Here is a 21,363-nt window from a genome sequence, read left to right as displayed (position 1 = left end):
GCCCCCGGTAAATCATAAGCTAGTTGAGATTTATACCCCTCGTAAATCATAAACCAGAAGGGCCTGGCATGGCCAAGCACGTAAGGCGTGTGACTCGTAATCCGACGGTCGCGGGTTCGTGCCCGCGTCGCGCTAAACATGCTCGCCCTCCCAGCCGTGGGGGCGTATAATGTGACGGTGAATCCCACTATTCGTTGGTAAAAGAGTAGCCCAAGAGTTGGCTATGGGTGGTGATGACTAGCTGCCTTCCCTCTAGTCTTACACTGCTAAATTAGGGACGGCTAGCACAGATAGCCCTCGAGTAGCTTTGTGCGAAATTCATAAACAAACAAATATAAACCAGAATAGGCTTACCGTTGAGATTTATATTCCTTGTAAATCATAGACTAGAAGAGGCCTACCGTTGAGATTTCTACCCCTTGTAAATCATAAGCTAGAGTAGGCTAACCGTTAAGATTTCTAACTCCGTGTAAATCATAAGACATGGTAAATTTCAGAGTAAGTGCACATTTGTGAATTCCTCCCCTACATCATAAGCTGTTACAATTCGGGAAAATATTTTCCCTCGATTATGAGAATATGTTATGTTTTGTTTGTTTGTTTTTATCAAAATAATGATATAGCATAATTTAAAAACTAACTAGTCCCAACGCAGTTCAAACGTGGGGTAAATAGGATGAAGTAATCATGATTTAAACTCATTCCCTAGTCTTTCAACTCAAATAAACTTAAGAAGTTCGTTTGAGTATTTTCTACATCAATTCAAGTAACATAAATCAGTACTGAGAGTTTAATATTTTCTGACGTAGAGGGAGTGATTCGGTTACGAAACACTCAAGCATAGCATTCTATAACAGTCATATGACAGAAAACATCCTCTAAAGCGCAGAGAAAGAGCTGTGAAATTCCATTTTACGGAGAGAGGACGTGGCATTCAGTTCTAAGACTTATAAACAATGTGTGCAGCTGCAGCAACTGACTATAGGTACCTAAGGTGAGACTTTTTTGATATTTTGAATAATTGTTATTGTAGGATAAATATTCTGTATGCTGTTATTACTGCTTGTGTTTCAACAATATCGCAAAAGAAAAATCACACAAGTAGGAAATATAAACTGTCTGAGAAATTAAAATACTAAGTAGATAACGTGACTTTATTCGAACGACTTTAAAATTCTTTCTCGCACCACACTATTCTGTCCCCTTGTAGTATGCTCATTCCTAATTCTCGGGACTTATAACACTAAAACTGGAGTTCCATACTCATCGTGGAACAACACAGATATTCCATAGTGCAGCTCTGTCTTTAAAAGGAAAAATCAAATACACTGCCACCTGGCAGAAAGTAAAACAGGGAGGTAGAATAAGCGGGTACAAACCTTCTATTTAGCCACAAACTTTTAAAATTTATGCAAAAAATATATATACTAAGAAAAGCTGTATTTAGATATTTTAATACTTAACCTCAATCTGAACTACTTTAAAATAATGAGAAATATCTGTATTGTTTTGTTCTTCGTTCAATAATGATCATAATATACACGAAAGATATATATCAGCTCTAATATATGATATCACTTATAGATTGGTGGATTGAAAAAACTGAATGTTATAGGTTTGACTTCGAATAGAACTCCAGCGTCAGATAGAAACGATTGTTTCTACTTATAACAGGCAGTTTTTTTTCGTCGCTGTTTAAGTTAATATTGTGTTCTTTGAAAAAGGGTCTATGGATATCGTAACCAGATATTCTGCAACTATTTTCATATAGTTATGAAGCTGATTTGAAGGGAGTGAAAACCAATGTTGGCGCCAATAAAGTGGGTATCGCTCTGTTCGGACTGGGTCGTATTGGAACAATCCATTTTGAGAAAATATTGTCTAACCCTCGATCTGAGCTGTTATACTGTGTGGAGAAAAGCCAGTCCAGAACGGACTATGTGCAAAATAAATGGAAGCTGTCAAACACTAGAATGTTGACGCCGACCGAGTCTGATGTCATCTTCTGTGATCCTCAGTAAGTGGTAGATTTGGTTAGCTCTAATGTAAGTTTAGAAGACTATAAACATTGACTAAATACAGTAATTAAGCTATAGCTGACATGTAATATATATACATCAAGCATTTAATGGTCTAAAATAGTCTGGTGATTAACATGTTTTGCTACGGAGCAGGTGTGTTTTTAAGAATAACGAACCACCAAATCTCATTACTGACTAATTAAGTGCCTTTCTAATACATTCGATTTATGGTCGGCTATTGGTAGAAACGAATATGAGAAATAAGACATAACAACACACGTCTCGAAATAATCTAAATCGCTCCAGATAAGCGTGCCCGTCCTTTATTAAAACAATGTTTGTAATGTTACAGAGTGACAGCTGTAGTAATCTGTACGCCAACGCAAACTCACGAGCAACTTGTCAAGAAGGCTCTAGAAAGTGGTGAGTCATAATTTAGGCTCTTTTATCATCAGCCAAATACTAATAAATATGTAATTAATAACCACGTGTTCTTAAAAATGGCATGAAGAGAATATAATTTATTTTCATAATTTGTCTCCCAGATCGGGTTGTATCGAAACCCGTTTTGGTTTCTAGCGTTGTAAATTCGCAGACATACTGTTGTGCCACTAGAGGGCGAAATTAGAAGAAACTTTTTATATTTATAACTTTAAACCTGAAGCCCTACAAAATGTTTTTTTATGATTTATTTTGGTTTAAAAGGTAACAAATCGTTATAAAAACCCAATAATAGCAATAATAAGCAATATTACTTGGCCAGATGCTTAGGGCGCTCAACTCGTAATCTGAGAATTGCGGGTTCGAATCCCAGTCACACCAACCTTGCTCGACCTTTCAGCCCTGTGGGTGTGATAATGTTACGGTCAATCCCACTATTCTTGAGTAAAAGAGTAGTCAAAAGTTGGCGGTGGTTGGTGATGACTGACTGGCTTCCCTTTAGCTTTACACTGTTAACTTAGGAATGTCTAACGCAGATAGATCTCCTGTATCTTTGCGCGAAATCAAAAAAAGAAATAAGCAGTATAACTTGTTTTTTGTTACAGATTATTATTACTACCTGTTATTTGTACGAGAAAATTCTTCTTTCTCATACTTCAGCCAAAATAATTATTTTTCATGTTTACATCTGTCAGTAAATCGGTTTGTTGATCAATAAATAAAATAAGAATTCTATGAGGTTATACAATTCTTCTGCAAGCTCACCAACGTGTCGATAAGGGAATTTATTTCTCTAAACTGTCAACAGACACCCTACTACATACTTTTACGTACACCCCGCTTGGACAGTGGTATGTCCACGACTTTAGAATGCTAAAATTAGGAGTTCGCTTCCCCTCGGTAGGCTCAGCAGATAGCCCGATGTGGCTTTGTTTTTAGAAAACACACACAGCTTTACGTATATTTGTTTTTCCACCTATCGGAAGCTATTAGAACTAAAACAATTTTAGGAGAATACATTATTAAGATAAAAAAATAATTGGAAAGCCATAACGTTTGTCTAACTTTCAGATACAAACTTAAAGCTTGATAGCAAAAAACTGAAGATTCGATAGATATCGCAAAAGTGCTATCTTTTTGAAAAACTATCTCTACATTTAAATTTAAAAATGTTTTCTTCAACACGTACCTAGGTAAAGCCGTTCTCTGTGAAAAACCATTATCTCTCACCACAGAGGGCACAGTGAAATGTTATGAGGCAGCTTCGAAAGCCGGAAAACCTTTACTATGTGCCTTCAACAGGTAGGAAATACTTCCTTACGTAACAATAAAATTAATTTTATGAGCAATTAAAAAAATGGTTTTCCATTCAGGTAAAATATCGTAGAAACTACGTACAAGCAGACCTGTTTCTAGCCTCAAAACTATTCATCGGTGGTTGGTTGTTATTTTTAATATCAACTGACTGAATACTTTACTCTATTCTTTGTGTTGTTTTTACAGGCGATTTGACCCAGGGTTCAAGAACATAAAAGACCGGATAGAAAGAGGTGATGTAGGACAAATTCAAGTGGTGAAGACTTGTAACCGAGACTCTCCTCGGCCATCTTTAGAGTACCTGAAAACATCTGGTAAGGAACATGCTGTAGGTGAGGTAGAGATGTAGACCCATTTGTGGAATATACGTAAAGACCTTCTCTGAGAAACATGACTACGCGTATGGTACAACGTGTAGATTAACAACCTAATGTGTGTTTGTGTGCGTTGAGGTAAGGGGGATCCTAATTCGGGCGACCAGATTTCCAAACCGAACAACTGGTACAGTGCAGACTTTGTCCCCAGTTTGCTTGTTTTTTTCTTTTTCTTGGCAGTGTGGCCCGCAACGTCCAATCTGCTATCGAAAACACAGCTTTAGAAATAGTGTTATCTGAGTGGGTCATCTCTAAAAGAAAGAAAATAAAATGAAGCCTGCTCTCAGTGTTTAAAAACATTTTCTTTTAAGCACTTTAAGAAATTAAACATTTTTTAATAATAAACAGTCGTCTAACTATCAATCATACAAACGTAAGCTGCTATAAATATACTAACTAAAAAACTGAGTTTCTCAACACATACACACAGGGCTTTCGAGAGCACTTGACAGCAGAAGAGCACGTGTTTCAACAACGAACAAGCCAACTGGACCATTACATCCTTGATTCAATGTGAATGACAGTTTAATGTTTTTATCACAAAACTGAGACGTTTTGTGTTTCCCGCGAAAAAAGTTTGCGGGACACTAGAACAAACTTTTAAAAAATGGATGGGGGAACTGTCCTGGCAAAACCGGGCGTCTAGTTAGAGTAGTCGTGATGGGGTTAATGATTAAATTGATATGGAACTTAGGCATCTTCAAATGACTTATCTTGCCCTTGCATTTCACGCTATCTCTCACATCCACTAAAGTTGTATTCTCAATACACTTATTCTATTAGCAAACTAGTGCATTAACCAGTCCTTTCAAATCACGAGTTTCTCGTATTTTCCAGTGTGTGTAAATGTCCAGGTGTAATAGTTATGAAAGACACCAGTTATGTTGACCATGTTATGTTTTACCCACTTTTTTCTTTTTCGAACAAGAAACAGATGTGATGAAATCTTTTCAGGTGGATTATTCCACGACTTTGCCATTCACGACATTGACTTGATTTGCTGGATATTGGGGGAACTTCCGACCTCGGTGTACGCCCACTCTCATGCCTTCAACAGTCTTTTCAAAGACATTGATGACTTTGACACAGCTGGTATAGTGATGAATTTTCCCAGTGGGGTCATCAGTCTCACGGATATCAGCAGAAGTGCGGTTTATGGGTACGACCAGAGAATAGAGGTAACTACCAGATTATAACAACACCTTGTTTTCTTTATAGGCGTCAGAACACATAATTTTCAAAATACTTACTTGTTTCTTCACGATCTGAGGGTCGCAGGTTCGAATTCCGTCACACCAAACTTGTCTGCCCTTTCAGCCGTAGGAGTGTCATAATATGACGGTCAATCCAACTATTCGTTGGTGAAAGAGTAGCTCAAGAGTTGGTGGTGGGTGGTGATGACTAGATGCCTTCCATCTATCTGATCTTACACTGCTGAATGACGGACGGCGAAAACAGATATCCCTTGTGTTGCCTCGCGCGAAATTAAAAAGAACAATAACAAATAAAAAACAAAACGTATTTCTTGATTTTTTGAGGGGTTGATGACCATTTAAACATATTTTTAAACACTAAGTCCTATTTTTTTTAGTAATTTATTATTATGGAAAGCCTATAAGAAAGGACCCAGTGGTTCGAGCACTTGACTTACATTCTGCGGCTTGTGGGTTCGAATCATGTCACTGAACATACTTGCACTTTCAGCCGTCAGAACATTATGAAGCGACGGTAAATTCCACTGTGTGTTGGGAAAAGTTGTTTGGTGGTGTTGACTACCCGCATTCACCCTAGTCTATCACTTCTAAGTTGTGGACAGCTTCCAGCGAAAGTTACTAGAAAGCAGATAAGTATCATGTTCATTAACAATAGAGCTTTCATTAATGTCATTCGGTCTTTGGTTTTCGAAAAGTCACAGAATGGGCTATCTGTGCTGCGCTCACCAGAAGACCAAAGACTCATCACTCGCTGATCCATTAGAAAGAGGAAAGGTAACTTAAAGTAATGATATTTTCTGGAAGTTTCTACAACTAAAGGATATAGCCTGAAGCAGAAAGATAAGTAGGTATATTTATTTTCTTTTACCACAATCTCTAATTGTGCTGGAACTGTAATGAAGTGAAAAAAAGTCAAACTACTAAAAATTAATTTTAGTTTCATTTTGGGAACGGCACAAATAAATAGAGTATACAAGATTTAACCGCTTTACAACAGTATACTAAACGTTGAAAATATTTACACGTCTTTTTATTTTTGTTTTCAATAATTTTTATTTATTTTCAAGGTCTTTGGGTCGAAGGGTATGTTGAATTCTGGTAACATTAGACCAACAGGTGTTGTGTCACACTGTTCCAATGGCTCTACCGCAGTTCCTATCTGCTACTCGTTCGCTTCTCGATATAATGATGCCTATTCTTTTGAGATAGAACATTTCCTCGATACTGTCCAAGGTAATATGTTTTTACTCGTGTATTATTCAAATTCATATAAAAGCTGAACTGGACAACACATTGCTCGTGGGGTAACGTTTTACAGAAAAGTAAAAATAACAAATTGTGTGGTTGAGATAAACGGTAATCGTTAACGTAATCTAATTATTACAGATCTCCCAGTCCATTCACAAGAAAAAATAAGGCCAGACACTTTGGGTTGTGACATGAAGATATATGTTTTTCGCCTTATTTCTTTTATAAACAACAGTTTTCCCAACCTGGACCACTCATGAACTTGTAGTGTTGGTCACTGTATTACTGTAGTAAAACTGATTTCCGCATGAAATAACTAAATCAATAATAATTTAGCTAAATTACTGAACTTAAGCTGAGAAACAAACAGATTGGTTACGTGATATAAAGTATAAAACTGTAATTATACCTAAAAATACAAACAATATGTGTGTGTAGATGCTTTAGAATACTACAGTTTTGTCTTGTATTGGATCCATAAATCAATCAGCAGTTTCACTCTCGACATATCTATCGATCGATTGGCTCACATCAAAAAACAATTAGGACTCTGTAAATCCAACTGATTCACCCATAATAACTGGTGCTATCTACGTGACTAGTCGTTCTTATTCGACATAGTGGAAGCCGTAACCGCTAGATATCAACTATTTGACCAGTAAATATTGTGGCTTTCGTTCACTACAAAGTGTGAAATTGTAGTAATATTCCTAAGGACAAAGTTAGGTATTATCTACCGGAAAAAGTAACTATAACACATACTAAAGGTAAAACTGTAATAATGGAAACTCCTACAATAGTAAAAGAAGTTAGAAACATAGTATGCATAAATACTGCAGTGTGTGTTTCCTGCTATGTAATTTAATATGTAACTTTCTCAAAATTTCTGTACATCTTGAGCAAATATTCTTAATGTAGAAAGTTAGTAAAGGGAGTCACAAAGCTCCCACTCTCCCTTGTTTCTCATGGAACTAAATTATCTATGGTGTGGCACGGACTTTCTCGCGGGAAATATAGATGTAATGTCGAGCATACTACATAGAACCTAACATTCCTTCTAGCAAGTTATGTGGTATTTTATGGATATAACATTCCTTGTTTTCAAGTGGCCATCATCAGGTGAATAGAGCATACAGTTTGATAAGAATGACATCAGGTTATTGGTATATAATGTCAATTCGTACCTAATATTTTGATGGGATACCAGATAATCGGATAATACAGGTTTATTACCTGAACTGAATATAGTATGTATTTCATTACCTTAATGAAAATATGAAATGTTGGAATACAAATCACAAAAAGAGGAAAGTTTTTTTCCCAATTTATTGCCTAAAAATGTCTTCCCGAAAACGTGTAGCTTATATTTGTTGAACAAATAGGTTTTATACATTTTCACAAAACATAGGTTCACTTTAAAAACACGGGTTTTATTCTATTACGTTAAAGGTCCTTATTATAGTTCGCTTGTCGAATTTTGTGATCAGTAACTGATTATTAATTATCACAATAAAAGGTTATTGAAAGTAAAACTAAATTTATGACGACTGATAGGGTACAGTTCATAATGATGAATAAGGTATATGAATTTTTTATAAAGCATGCGTAATCAGATTTAATTTTTAATGGTTTTTTTTCAGGTTTTTCTGAGGTAGAAATTCGACCGCATGACACTTTCGCCTCATCAAATATTGCATCGGCCTGTGAAGAATCAGCGAGAACTGGAAAAATTGTCAGGATGAGTTGGGACATAGTTGTTCTGTAACACTACTGTAAGATTGTGAAGTACTATTTTCTTACATGGAAGGTATCAAATAATAATTTTCAGTAAATAAAATACCTTAAGTGTCCCTAAGTGTGATAAGTTTACGGACGTATGATGTTAAACTTTGGGATTCTATTTCCCGTTACGGACACGGTAAAAGGCCCAGTGTGACTTCACTCGAAAAGAAACCAAAATGTTATGACAACTGAAGTTTATTATGGAATAATTTAAAAATAAACCCGGTATTGTTATATTTAGGTTCAACATCCAGATAATACCAAGAGTGGTGTAACACTTGGAAAAGTAAACAAACAACACTGTAATACAGTCACTGACATTAGCCCTAACGTAGAAATAATACACCATTACAATTAAAAATTGGAATAGTTCAATAATATAGTAATGACTGACATTAGCCCTAACAATCCTGTAAATAGTAAACCAATCTAAAAAGAAAATTTAAATAGTCCAGCAACCAAAGTGTGCGGTCCATGAAAGCAAGGGAAACATTGCTTCCCCAGAATGTATTTGAAAAAAATAATTTTTATGTATCAGCTACATATGACGTTATGAACTTGCAACTGATTCATATGGAAGTACTCTACCATACATAATTAGTAATCACCTTTTATGGACGAGACCACCTGTTGGAAAGAGTCTGGACTACAACTCTCAAAATGGTTCCTTTTTAGAGTGGATTTCTTTCCTATTAGAAAAGGCTTTATTTCTAACTAAAAACAGTTTTCTTACATAAAATTTTATTTAAACTAAGAAATGCTTCTTACATGAATAATTTTCTAAATAAAAAATTTCATAGTTGCATCTAAAAAAAACAAAAAATATCTTGAATGTTATATTGATCTCTTCTATGACATAAAGGAAGTTACCAGTTCATCCAACTTCAAAATACATGCACAATAGGAACTTATTGACAATTTATAATCTATATATTAAAACGGCACGACCAGGGATGTTAAGGTGTTCGAATCGTAATCTAAGGGTCAGGGGTTTTAATCCCCGTCACACCATACATGCTCGCCCTTTCATCTGTGGGGTCACATTATGTGACAGTCAATCCCACTATTCGTTGGCAAAAGAGCAGCCCAAGAGTTGGCGGTGAGTGGTGCTGAGTAGGTGTCTTCCTTCTTGTCTTACACTGCTAAATTAAGGGCAGATAGCCCTCGTGTAGCTTCTCGCAAAATTAGAAAAAATCAAACAAAACCATATATTAAATTAAACCATTGAAAAATTTAAGTGAAATAAATAATTTATAGATAAGTTAGCATTTCGTAATTAGGAGTTTATAAATTAAAAAGTATAATAAACAAATGAAGTATGATAAAAAAAATAATTGACGGTTAATTTTCTTGCGATATTTGGTAACTTGTTTGTTTCATGGCGCTCTTGGCTGTTTGTTTCCCCTCCGTGTGATGTGCATACGCTTCGGGCATTGGATTAAATGCTAATATTGTATTTTGTATGCATAATTTTTTATGAAGTGTCACCCTTCAGATGTGATAATGGATTCGAAAGATAATAGCAAAAATTGTAACTGAAAACTTGTTAGTTAACAAGTTTGGTTCAAAGTTTTAGTGATAAAGAAAGCATGATCAGAAATAGCAGACCGATGCCAACTCTAAACCTGATTGGAAGAACAAAGCACTGCGTTCGAAAATTCAGTGTAAACCAATACGAGAAGACATTTTGGTTAACTGCTTTTCTAATATGCAGTACTTAATTTTAAATGTGATTATTGACTACAACTAGGCCCGGCATCGCCTAGCGCGTAAGGCGTGCGACTCGTAATCCGAGGGTCGCGGGTTCGCGCCCGCGTGGCGCTAAACATGCTCGCCCTCCCAGCCGTGGGGGTGTATAACGTGACGGTCAATCCCACTATTCGTTGGTAAAGAGTAGCCCAAGAGTTGGCGGTGGGTGGTGATGACTAGCTGCCTTTCCTCTAGTCTTACACTGCTAAATTAGGGACGGCTAGCACAGATAGCCCTCGAGTAGCTTTGTGCGAAATTTCCAAACAAACAAAGACTACAACTAATTAACTTTATCTTTAGTGGCCGTTATTTACTTCTTTTCTTTTTTTTTTACTTTATAAGCCACTTTTTATGCTTTTGCATCCCTATCAAATCAAATCACCGCTCGTCCCTGAGAACAACATAGCAGTTACTAACATTAGCCCTAACAAACGTGAAGGTAATGAAGCATTAAAAAAAAAAAAAGACATTTGACTAATCCAACAACTTAACAGACGTGGAAATAATGAACCATCCTAACAAAATATGTCGATAGTTGAACAACGTAGCACTCACTGACGTGAGGCCTTACAAAGGTAGAAATAATGAACTATCCTAAAAACATTTTAATAGTCCAACAAAATCACAGTCACTGACATATCATCGAAATAGTAAACCACAACGGAAAAAAAAAATGTTTTGTATTAAACATTTTTGTCTACCAATAAAGAGTGATAGACACGCAAGTTAGATAAAAGTACATTTTAAAATTTAACAGCTTTGCTGTTTGAACAATTCACTATATTCAGATTAATATGAAAATACGTTAAAATACATTTAAAAACAAAATCGTCACACAGTTCAACAATAAGAAGAAACGGTACAATAAAGGACCATCTAAAATGTGCGAAACATGAAGGTAGTCTTTAAGTAGCTGCTCAAAGTTAATGAGTTGATGTTCTTTAAAATACTGAGCCTAAAGAGAGTGGCTTGTTGATAGCTATCAAAGAAGCAACCTTTGCTTATCACAGTGCTGCCCATAACATAAGCTTTAAAACAGCCGATTGCTCTTCCAAACTGATAGCAAAGTTATTTGTACCAAAGTTCAGTTCTGCCAGAATAAGAATGATGTCATTATTTTGAATGCAACTGTTCCTTTAGCAGAAGAGGAATTGATGAGAGACTTAATGGAGGTCCAGTTCATTTCATTTACAGCAGATGCTTCAAATCGAAAGTATGCCAAAATTATACCTGTCATGGTGCGATATGTTTTGCCAGAGGAAGAAATGAAAGTAAACCTTTCAGACTTTCAATCGATTCCTGTAGTGACATCAGAAATTTTGGAGAATTTCTTGGTGTCCACTTAAAAAAATACAACATGATTTATCAAACAAAAAGTTCGCTTATTCTAGTGACAACTGCAATACAAATTTTGGAGGTGTAAAGAGAAAGGGAAAAATAATGTTTATGGTCGACTGAAGAAAAAACTTTGCAGAAATATTGTGGGTGTTGGTTGTGGTGCTCATATTGTACATAACTATCTCCAAACTGCAGTTGATGTCCTTCCTATTGAAGGGAAAAGCTTAGTGGTCAAAATTTACAAGTATTTTTGTGTTTACACTGTGCATGTTACACACCTAAAAGAATTCTGCGAGTTTGTAGACATTGAGTACAAGAATGTTCTCCAATGTGTAAATACGCGATATTTGTCTTTGTTACCAACTGTTGGGAGAATTCGCCAGATTTAGGAAAGACTGAAGTCATATTTTTGTTCACAAGAACAATGCCCATTGTTGATAAAATATTTTTTTGAGAGTAAATGTGGAGAAATGTATCTGTGGTTTGTTCATGGAGAACTAGGCTTCTTCAACAAAGTGATTTTAGCCAAGGAGAAAACAAAAGTAACTACAAGTGATATTGTTACAGAACTTAAGTTCAAAACCAACCTGAAAGAAATATGAGATAATAACTTTATTCCCCTTGGTGCAAAAAATAAATAAATATAATACGCAGTGTGCTAGAAGAAGAGGGAGGATGCCAAGTAGACTTGATTAGAAAGGAATTTACCAGTTTTTATGATTGCTGCCTGTCTTATATTGAGCTGTGGGAAAACAGTTTTGGTGGTGGGGAATACTTTGTTTGGATAAAAAACAGTGTTTTCTTGTGGCCTGACATAGAAGCAGCTGCTGAAAAAATTAAGGAAACGCTTGGAAATGCTGTAATCAATGTTGATGATCAGTTTGATGAAGTTGTTCTTGTTAAATTATTCTGATGACCAAAATGTGACGAGTGGAAAGGAAAAGTAATAGGATGTGAAGAAAAATGGGTAGAACTTTTCAACCACTTCAAAGATCAAAGTATTTTTATACCTAATGTCAGGCAAGTTATGGAGTACATTTTTTGTTTACCAGGCACTTCTGCCCCTGTCTTAAGAAAGAGGTCTAATGAATGAATCAATAGTGAAAGGACTGTTGCATTGTAAACTCAATATTGACTTGAGTTGCAATGAGTTCTTTGAAAATAAAACTTATAACGATTTTTTTGAAAAAAGTTAATTCAAGTGAAAAATAGGAATGATCACAAAAAAGTGTTAAGTGAAAAATTAATTAAATTTTGATGTTCTTTGTCTCGCTGAATTTAAATAACTGTTAGAGATATAAACTACCAGTATTCCTTTTTTTGTAAAAGATCATGTACACATTGCCCCTGAACATAGACATAGACTTAATATTTGTTTGTTATTGTAACATCAACCAGTCTTCTTAATCCTAAATTCTTGTATACGTCTCATAACTTATTATACAAAAATCAATTTGCACGTGTAATTACAACTTATTAAAGTAACGAAGAATATAATGGCATGTCCACTACACCAAGTTTACTATATCCAGTTTTGATGAAGCCTTTCGTCTATCTGAGTTATTCAGGTTGGCTGGGATAAAATAGGTAAAGCTGTGGTCGAGATCTCATTTCTTTGAAACTTGTTCTAAAATTAGTTTTTTTTGTTGAATTGGGCTAAACATTGGGAAAATGGTCAAAAATGAAACACTTATAAAAATGTAATATTTAATTTAGTTTTTATTTATTTTGATGTTACATATCTTGAGGTTTTCTTTAAATTACCAAAAATTTGTAACTTCTATATACATATACCAGATTATAATTTACAAAGAAGATAATATATTTACACTTCTAACGAATCGACAGTTCCAGTAGCAATAATGCTACATCAAAAATATAAATTGATGTCCTAACAGCATATCATCACGAGATTATATTTACTAAAATTTTTCCTTTCCTTCGACCTTGTGAGATTTCTCTCTGTGCTCTTCTTAAATTTAATGGCCAGAATAAATGAATGCACTATAATATGACACAATTCTACTGTAGTTTTATGTACACAACACCTTTTGTTGTTTTTTAATCACACAATTGTTGTAACTCACGTTTAACGTAACATTCAAGTTATCTCTTGGTTTACTTACGTCATTTCATCAACAGTAGTTCTTGGAAGTAAAACCTAATATCAGCTGTCCTTTCACGGTTATTCCCACAGATACAAAACCATTTGAATGTTTAATTCACCATTTTCTGTCACTTGTGTTTATACCATACCTACGTATTTAAATGAACTGCAACATTACATTTTTTTCTAGAAATAACTAAATGATATTCCTCGTTCTGAATTGTTGATAAGTTATCATATTTATTCTGAATTTTTTTAAAGAAATATTGGGAAGTTCCTGGGCCAGATAATATTTACTCAAATATTTTGGGTCAAGAATTGTATATGTGAGCCACTTGCCACATTGGTTGTAATCCATTGATTACACTATGAAACAAAATTTTACCTTTTCTTCTTCCTGGGCAGAAAGTGTTATTTCCCAATTGCTTACACCTAAAGTATATTGAAAAAGACCTATTTTTCTCTTCAAACTTTGCTTTTGTGACCTGGGTAATGAAATTTTCAAATTTACCTATTTTCCAGAACATTCCAGGTACATTCAGTGCTGAGTGGCTGATAGAATTTTTCTCCAACTTACAAGGATTTTCTAGAATGTTGTAGAACTAACGAGAATTTTCAAGAACTTTCTATAGTAGTATATATACAGGGGCACACCACTCACCATTTCAGTTTAGTTCTAGCTGCCTAAGTGAACACATCTGAAGGTATTGTTGTTCCCACTGTTGCACATAAAATCGGGTCTTATGAAACAATTTGTCACAGCTCTTGATAAGGAGTCTGCAGCCTTCAAGTACCTATGCTGTCTGAGGTAAATGTCAAAGCTGGTGTCGTCATTGGACCACAAATAAAGAAAATCCTGGAGTACACAAAATTCCCCAAGAAGGTCAGTAGAAAGGAAAAAAAATAGCTTGGGGCAGCTTTGTCGCAATGGTTCAGGGATTCATGGGCAATCGCAAGGCCAAAAATTATGTGAAATTGGTTGAGGCTCTGGTAAAGAACTACTGCAAAATGTACTGCAGGACGTGCCTGATCGAGAGCACTTGACAGCAGAAGAGCACGTGTTTCAACAACGAACAAGCCAACTGGACCATTACATCCTTGATTCAATGTGAATGACAGTTTAATGTTTTATCACAAAACTGAGACGTTTTGTGTTTCCTGCGAAAAAAGTTTGCGGGACACTAGAACAAACTTTTTAAAAAATGGATGGGGGAACTGTCCTGGCAAAACCGGGCGTCTAGTTAGAGTAGTCGTGATGGGGTTAATGATTAAATTGATATGGAACTTAGGCATCTTCAAATGACTTACCTTGCTATCGCATTTCACGCTATCTCTCACATCCACTAAAAGTTGTATTCTCAATACACTTATTCTATTAGCAAACTAGTGCATTAACCAGTCCTTTCAAATCACGAGTTTCTCGTATTTTCCAGTGTGTGTAAATGTCCAGGTGTAATAGTTATGAAAGACACCAGTTATGTTGACCATGTTATGTTTTACCCACTTTTTCTTTTTTCGAACAAGAAACAGATGTGATGAAATCTTTTCAGGTGGATTATTCCACGACTGTGCCATTCACGACATTGACTTGATTTGCTGGATATTGGGGGAACTTCCGACCTCGGTGTACGCCCACTCTCATGCCTTCAACAGTCTTTTCAAAGACATTGATGACTTTGACACAGCTGGTATAGTGATGAATTTTCCCAGTGGGGTCATCAGTCTCACGGATCTCAGCAGAAGTGCGGTTTATGGGTACGACCAGAGAATAGAGGTAACTACCGGATTATAACAACACCTTGTTTTCTTTATAGACGTCAGAACACATAATTTTCAAAAATACTTACTTGTTTCTTCACGATCTGAGGGTCGCAGGTTCGAATTCCCGTCACACCAAACTTGTCTGCCCTTTCAGCCGTAGGAGTGTCATAATATGACGGTCAATCCAACTATTCGTTGGTGAAAGAGTAGCTCAAGAGTTGGTGGTGGGTGGTGATGACTAGATGCCTTCCATCTATCTGATCTTACACTGCTGAATGACGGACGGCGAAAACAGATATCCCTTGTGTTGCCTCGCGCGAAATTAAAAAAGAACAATAACAAATAAAAAACAAAACGTATTTCTTGATTTTTTTGAGGGGTTGATGACCATTTAAACATATTTTTAAACACTAAGTCCTATTTTTTTTAGTAATTTATTATTATGGAAAGCCTATAAGAAAGGACCCAGTGGTTCGAGCACTTGACTTACATTCTGCGGCTTGTGGGTTCGAATCATGTCACTGAACACACTTGCACTTTCAGCCGTCAGAACATTATGAAGCGACGGTAAATTCCACTGTATGTTGGGAAAAGTTGTTTGGTGGTGTTGACTACCCGCATTCACCCTAGTCTATCACTTCTAAGTTGTGGACAGCTTCCAGCGAAAGTTACTAGAAAGCAGATAAGTATCATGTTCATTAACAATAGAGCTTTCATTAATGTCATTCGGTCTTTGGTTTTCGAAAAGTCACAGAATGGGCTATCTGTGCTGCGCTCACCAGAAGACCAAAGACTCACCACTCGCTGAGCCATTAGAAAGAGGAAAGGTAACTTAAAGTAATGATATTTTCTGGAAGTTTCTACAACTAAAGGATATAGCCTGAAGCAGAAAGATAAGTAGGTATATTTATTTTCTTTTACCACAATCTCTAATTGTGCTGGAACTGTAATGAAGTGAAAAAAGTCAAACTACTAAAAATTAATTTTAGTTTGATTTTGGGAACGGCACAAATAAATAGAGTATACAAGATTTAACCGCTTTACAACAGTATACTAAACGTTGAAAATATTTACACGTCTTTTTATTTTTGTTTTCAATAATTTTTATTTATTTTCAAGGTCTTTGGGTCGAAGGGTATGTTGAATTCTGGTAACATTAGACCAACAGGTGTTGTGTCACACTGTTCCAATGGCTCTACCGCAGTTCCTATCTGCTACTCGTTCGCTTCTCGATATAATGATGCCTATTCTTTTGAGATAGAACATTTCCTCGATACTGTCCAAGGTAATATGTTTTACTCGTGTATTATTCAAATTCATATAAAAGCTGAACTGGACAACACATTGCTCGTGGGGTAACGTTTTACAGAAAAGTAAAAAACAAACAAATTGTGTGGTTGAGATAAACGGTAATCGTTAACGTAATCTAATTATTACAGATCTCCCAGTCCATTCACAAGAAAAAATAAGGCCAGACACTTTGGGTTGTGACATGAAGATATATGTTTTTCGCCTTATTTCTTTTATAAACAACAGTTTTCCCAACCTGGACCACTCATGAACTTGTAGTGTTGGTCACTGTATTACTGTAGTAAAACTGATTTCCGCATGAAATAACTAAATCAATAATAATTTAGCTAAATTACTGAACTTAAGCTGAGAAACAAACAGATTGGTTACGTGATATAAAGTATAAAACTGTAATTATACCTAAAAATACAAACAATGTGTGTGTGTAGATGCTTTAGAATACTACAGTTTTGTCTTGTATTGGATCCATAAATCAATCAGCAGTTTCACTCTCGACATATCTATCCATCGATTGGCTCACATCAAAAAACAATTAGGACTCTGTAAATCCAACTGATTCACCCATAATAACTGGTGCTATCTACGTGACTAGTCGTTCTTATTCGAAATAGTGGAAGCCGTAACCGCTAGATATCAACTATTTGACCAGTAAATATTGTGGCTTTCGTTCACTACAAAGTGTGAAATTGTAGTAATATTCCTAAGGACAAAGTTAGGTATTATCTACCGGAAAAAAGTAACTATAACACATACTAAAGGTAAAACTGTAATAATGGAAACTCCTACAATAGTAAAAGAAGTTAGAAACATAGTATGCATAAATACTGCAGTGTGTGTTTCCTGCTATGTAATTTAATATGTAACTTTCTCAAAATTTCTGTACATCTTGAGCAAATATTCTTAATGTAGAAAGTTAGTAAAGGGAGTCACAAAGCTCCCACTCTCCCTTGTTTCTCATGGAACTAAATTCTTTGCAGAAATATTGTGGGTGTTGGTTGTGGTGCTCATATTGTACATAACTATCTCCAAACTGCAGTTGATGTCCTTCCTATTGAAGGGAAAAGCTTAGTGGTCAAAATTTACAAGTATTTTTGTGTTTACACTGTGCATGTTACACACCTAAAAGAATTCTGCGAGTTTGTAGACATTGAGTACAAGAATGTTCTCCAATGTGTAAATACGCGATATTTGTCTTTGTTACCAACTGTTGGGAGAATTCGCCAGATTTAGGAAAGACTGAAGTCATATTTTTGTTCACAAGAACAATGCCCATTGTTGATAAAATATTTTTTGAGAGTAAATGTGGAGAAATGTATCTGTGGTTTGTTCATGGAGAACTAGGCTTGTTCAACAAAGTGATTTTAGCCAAGGAGAAAACAAAAGTAACTACAAGTGATATTGTTACAGAACTTAAGTTCAAAACCAACCTGAAAGAAATATGAGATAATAACTTTATTCCCCTTGGTGCAAAAAATAAATAAATATAATACGCAGTGTGCTAGAAGAAGAGGGAGGATGCCAAGTAGACTTGATTAGAAAGGAATTTACCAGTTTTTATGATTGCTGCCTGTCTTATATTGAGCTGTGGGAAAACAGTTTTGGTGGTGGGGAATACTTTGTTTGGATAAAAAACAGTGTTTTCTTGTGGCCTGACATAGAAGCAGCTGCTGAAAAAATTAAGGAAACGCTTGGAAATGCTGTAATCAATGTTGATGATCAGTTTGAGGAAGTTGTTCTTGTTAAATTATTCTGATGACCAAAATGTGACGAGTGGAAAGGAAAAGTAATAGGATGTGAAGAAAAATGGGTAGAACTTTTCAACCACTTCAAAGATCAAAGTATTTTTATACCTAATGTCAGGCAAGTTATGGAGTACATTTTTTGTTTACCAGGCACTTCTGCCCCTGTCTTAAGAAAGAGGTCTAATGAATGAATCAATAGTGAAAGGACTGTTGCATTGTAAACTCAATATTGACTTGAGTTGCAATGAGTTCTTTGAAAAATAAAAACTTATAACGATTTTTTTGAAAAAAAGTTAATTCAAGTGAAAAATAGGAATGATCACAAAAAAGTGTTAAGTGAAAAATTAATTAAATTTTGATGTTCTTTGTCTCGCTGAATTTAAATAACTGTTAGAGATATAAACTACCAGTATTCCTTTTTTTGTAAAAGATCATGTACACATTGCCCCCCCACTGAACATAGACTTAATATTTGTTTGTTATTGTTACATCAACCAGTCTTCTTAATCCTAAATTCTTGTATACGTTTCATAACTTATTATACAAAAAATCAATTTGCACGTGTAATTACAACTTATTAAAGTAACGAAGAATATAATGGCATGTCCACTACACCAAGTTTACTATATCCAGTTTTGATGAAGCCTTTCGTCTATCTGAGTTATTCAGGTTGGCTGGGATAAAATAGGTAAAGCTGTGGTCGAGATCTCATTTCTTTGAAACTTGTTCTAAAATTAGTTTTTGTTGAATTGGGCTAAACATTGGGAAAATGGTGAAAAATGAAACACTTATAAAAATGTAATATTTAATTTAGTTTTTATTTATTTTGATGTTACATATCTTGAGGTTTTCTTTAAATTACCAAAAATTTGTAACTTCAATATACATATACCAGATTATAATTTACAAAGAAGATAATATATTTACACTTCCAACGAATCGACAGTTCCAGTAGCAATAATGCTACATCAAAAAATATAAATTGATGTCCTAACAGCATATCATCACGAGATTATATTTACTAAAATTTTTTCCTTTCCTTCGACCTTGTGAGATTTCTCTCTGTGCTCTTCTTAAATTTAATGGCCAGAATAAATGAATGCACTATAATATGACACAATTCTACTGTAGTTTTTATGTACACAACACCTTTTGTTGTTTTTTAATCACACAATTGTTGTAACTCACGTTTAACGTAACATTCAAGTTATCTCTTGGTTTACTTACGTCATTTCATCAACAGTAGTTCTTGGAAGTAAAACCTAATATCAGCTGTCCTTTCACGGTTATTCCCACAGATACAAAACCATTTGAATGTTTAATTCACCATTTTCTGTCACTTGTGTTTATACCATACCTACGTATTTAAATGAACTGCAACATTACATTTTTTTCTAGAAATAACTAAATGATATTCCTCGTTCTGAATTGTTGATAAGTTATCATATTTATTCTGAATTTTTTTAAAGAAATATTGGGAAGTTCCTGGGCCAGATAATATTTACTCAAATATTTTGGGTCAAGAATTGTATATGTGAGCCACTTGCCACATTGGTTGTAATCCATTGATTACACTATGAAACAAAATTTTTACCTTTTCTTCTTCCTGGGCAGAAAGTGTTATTTCCCAATTGCTTACACCTAAAGTAAATTGAAAAAGACCTATTTTTCTCTTCAAACTTTGCTTTTGTGACCTGGGTAATGAAATTTTCAAATTTACCTATTTTCCAGAACATTCCAGGTACATTCAGTGCTGAGTGGCTGATAGAGAATTTTTCTCCAACTTACAAGGATTTTCTAGAATGTTGTAGAACTAACGAGAATTTTCAAGAACTTTCTATAGTAGTATATATACAGGGGCACACCACTCACCATTTCAGTTTAGTTCTAGCTGCCTAAGTGAACACATCTGAAGGTATTGTTGTTCCCACTGTTGCACATAAAATCGGGTCTTATGAAACAATTTGTCACAGCTCTTGATAAGGAGTCTGCAGCCTTCAAGTACCTATGCTGTCTGAGGTAAATGTCAAAGCTGGTGTCGTCATTGGACCACAAATAAAGAAAATCCTGGAGTACACAAAATTCCCCAAGAAGGTCAGTAGAAAGGAAAAAAAATAGCTTGGGGCAGCTTTGTCGCAATGGTTCAGGGATTCATGGGCAATCGCAAGGCCAAAATTATGTGAAATTGGTTGAGGCTCTGGTAAAGAACTACTGCAAAATGTACTGCAGGACGTGCCTGAAAGTTCATATCCTTGACGCTCATCTTGATAAATTCAAGAACATGGAATCATACTCAGAGGAGCAAGGCGAGCGCTTCCATCAAGATATACTGGACTTTGAACGCTGCTACCAAGGAGCGTATAACGAAAACGTGCTAGGAGACTACATTTGGGGGATGATACGTGAAAGTGATTTACATCACAGTTGCAAATCTTGAAAAACTACTCACTTCTAAACATTTTTGTATAACTAGTATAAATACATGTAACTCTTGATTCATGTTGTTTTTTTCTGACCTTATGTAAATAAAAATGTGCAAATTTGCCCATTTTTACATGGAAAATAGGTTAATTTCTAAATTTCATTATCCAGGTCACAAAAGCAAAGTTTGAAGGGAATTAATTATGGCCATTTGCAGTACTTTTACAACATAAGCAGTTAAGAAATAACACATACTATCCAGGAACAAAATTTGTGTTACATAGTGTTAGTGGACAAGTACCAACAGATTAGAAATTAGCCAATATCACTCCTATCTTCAAGGGAGGTAATAGAAGTAGTTCCAGTAATTATATGCCTATTAGTCTTACATCAGTTGTACGAAGTTTTGCAAAGTCTGATATAAGATGCTTTGTCACATCATTTAACAAAGTTCAGAATTTTATTGGATAGTCAACATGGTTTCACAAAGGGAAAAATATTGTCTTACAAATCTTTTGACACTTTGAAAATATTACT

The 21,363-nt window shown here is 35.1% G+C and overlaps 2 protein-coding genes across 2 annotated transcripts; both read left to right on the top strand.

The window, feature by feature from the left end:
- The first annotated feature begins 835 nt into the window (after positions 1-835).
- LOC143230632 (inositol 2-dehydrogenase-like) lies at positions 836-8,465 on the top strand. The gene is made up of 8 exons (XM_076464496.1): positions 836-994; positions 1,772-2,017; positions 2,374-2,444; positions 3,656-3,764; positions 3,966-4,093; positions 5,108-5,331; positions 6,435-6,600; positions 8,256-8,465. Exons 1-8 carry the CDS (start codon positions 957-959, stop codon positions 8,378-8,380), a joined length of 1,107 nt encoding a protein of 368 aa, XP_076320611.1. The 5' UTR covers positions 836-956; the 3' UTR covers positions 8,381-8,465.
- Positions 8,466-12,497: 4,032 nt separating this feature from the next.
- LOC143228541 (putative oxidoreductase YrbE) lies at positions 12,498-18,105 on the top strand. Its single transcript, XM_076459784.1, has 4 exons — positions 12,498-12,504; positions 15,142-15,365; positions 16,472-16,637; positions 17,888-18,105. Exons 1-4 carry the CDS (start codon positions 12,498-12,500, stop codon positions 18,103-18,105), a joined length of 615 nt encoding a protein of 204 aa, XP_076315899.1.
- Positions 18,106-21,363: the final 3,258 nt, after the last annotated feature.

The sequence above is a fragment of the Tachypleus tridentatus genome, chromosome 10 (assembly GCF_004210375.1).
Source record: "Tachypleus tridentatus isolate NWPU-2018 chromosome 10, ASM421037v1, whole genome shotgun sequence".
Taxonomy (NCBI): domain Eukaryota; kingdom Metazoa; phylum Arthropoda; class Merostomata; order Xiphosura; family Limulidae; genus Tachypleus; species Tachypleus tridentatus.
The sequence above is the reverse complement of the archived record's forward strand: the minus strand, read 5'-3'. Positions and strand labels throughout refer to the sequence as shown.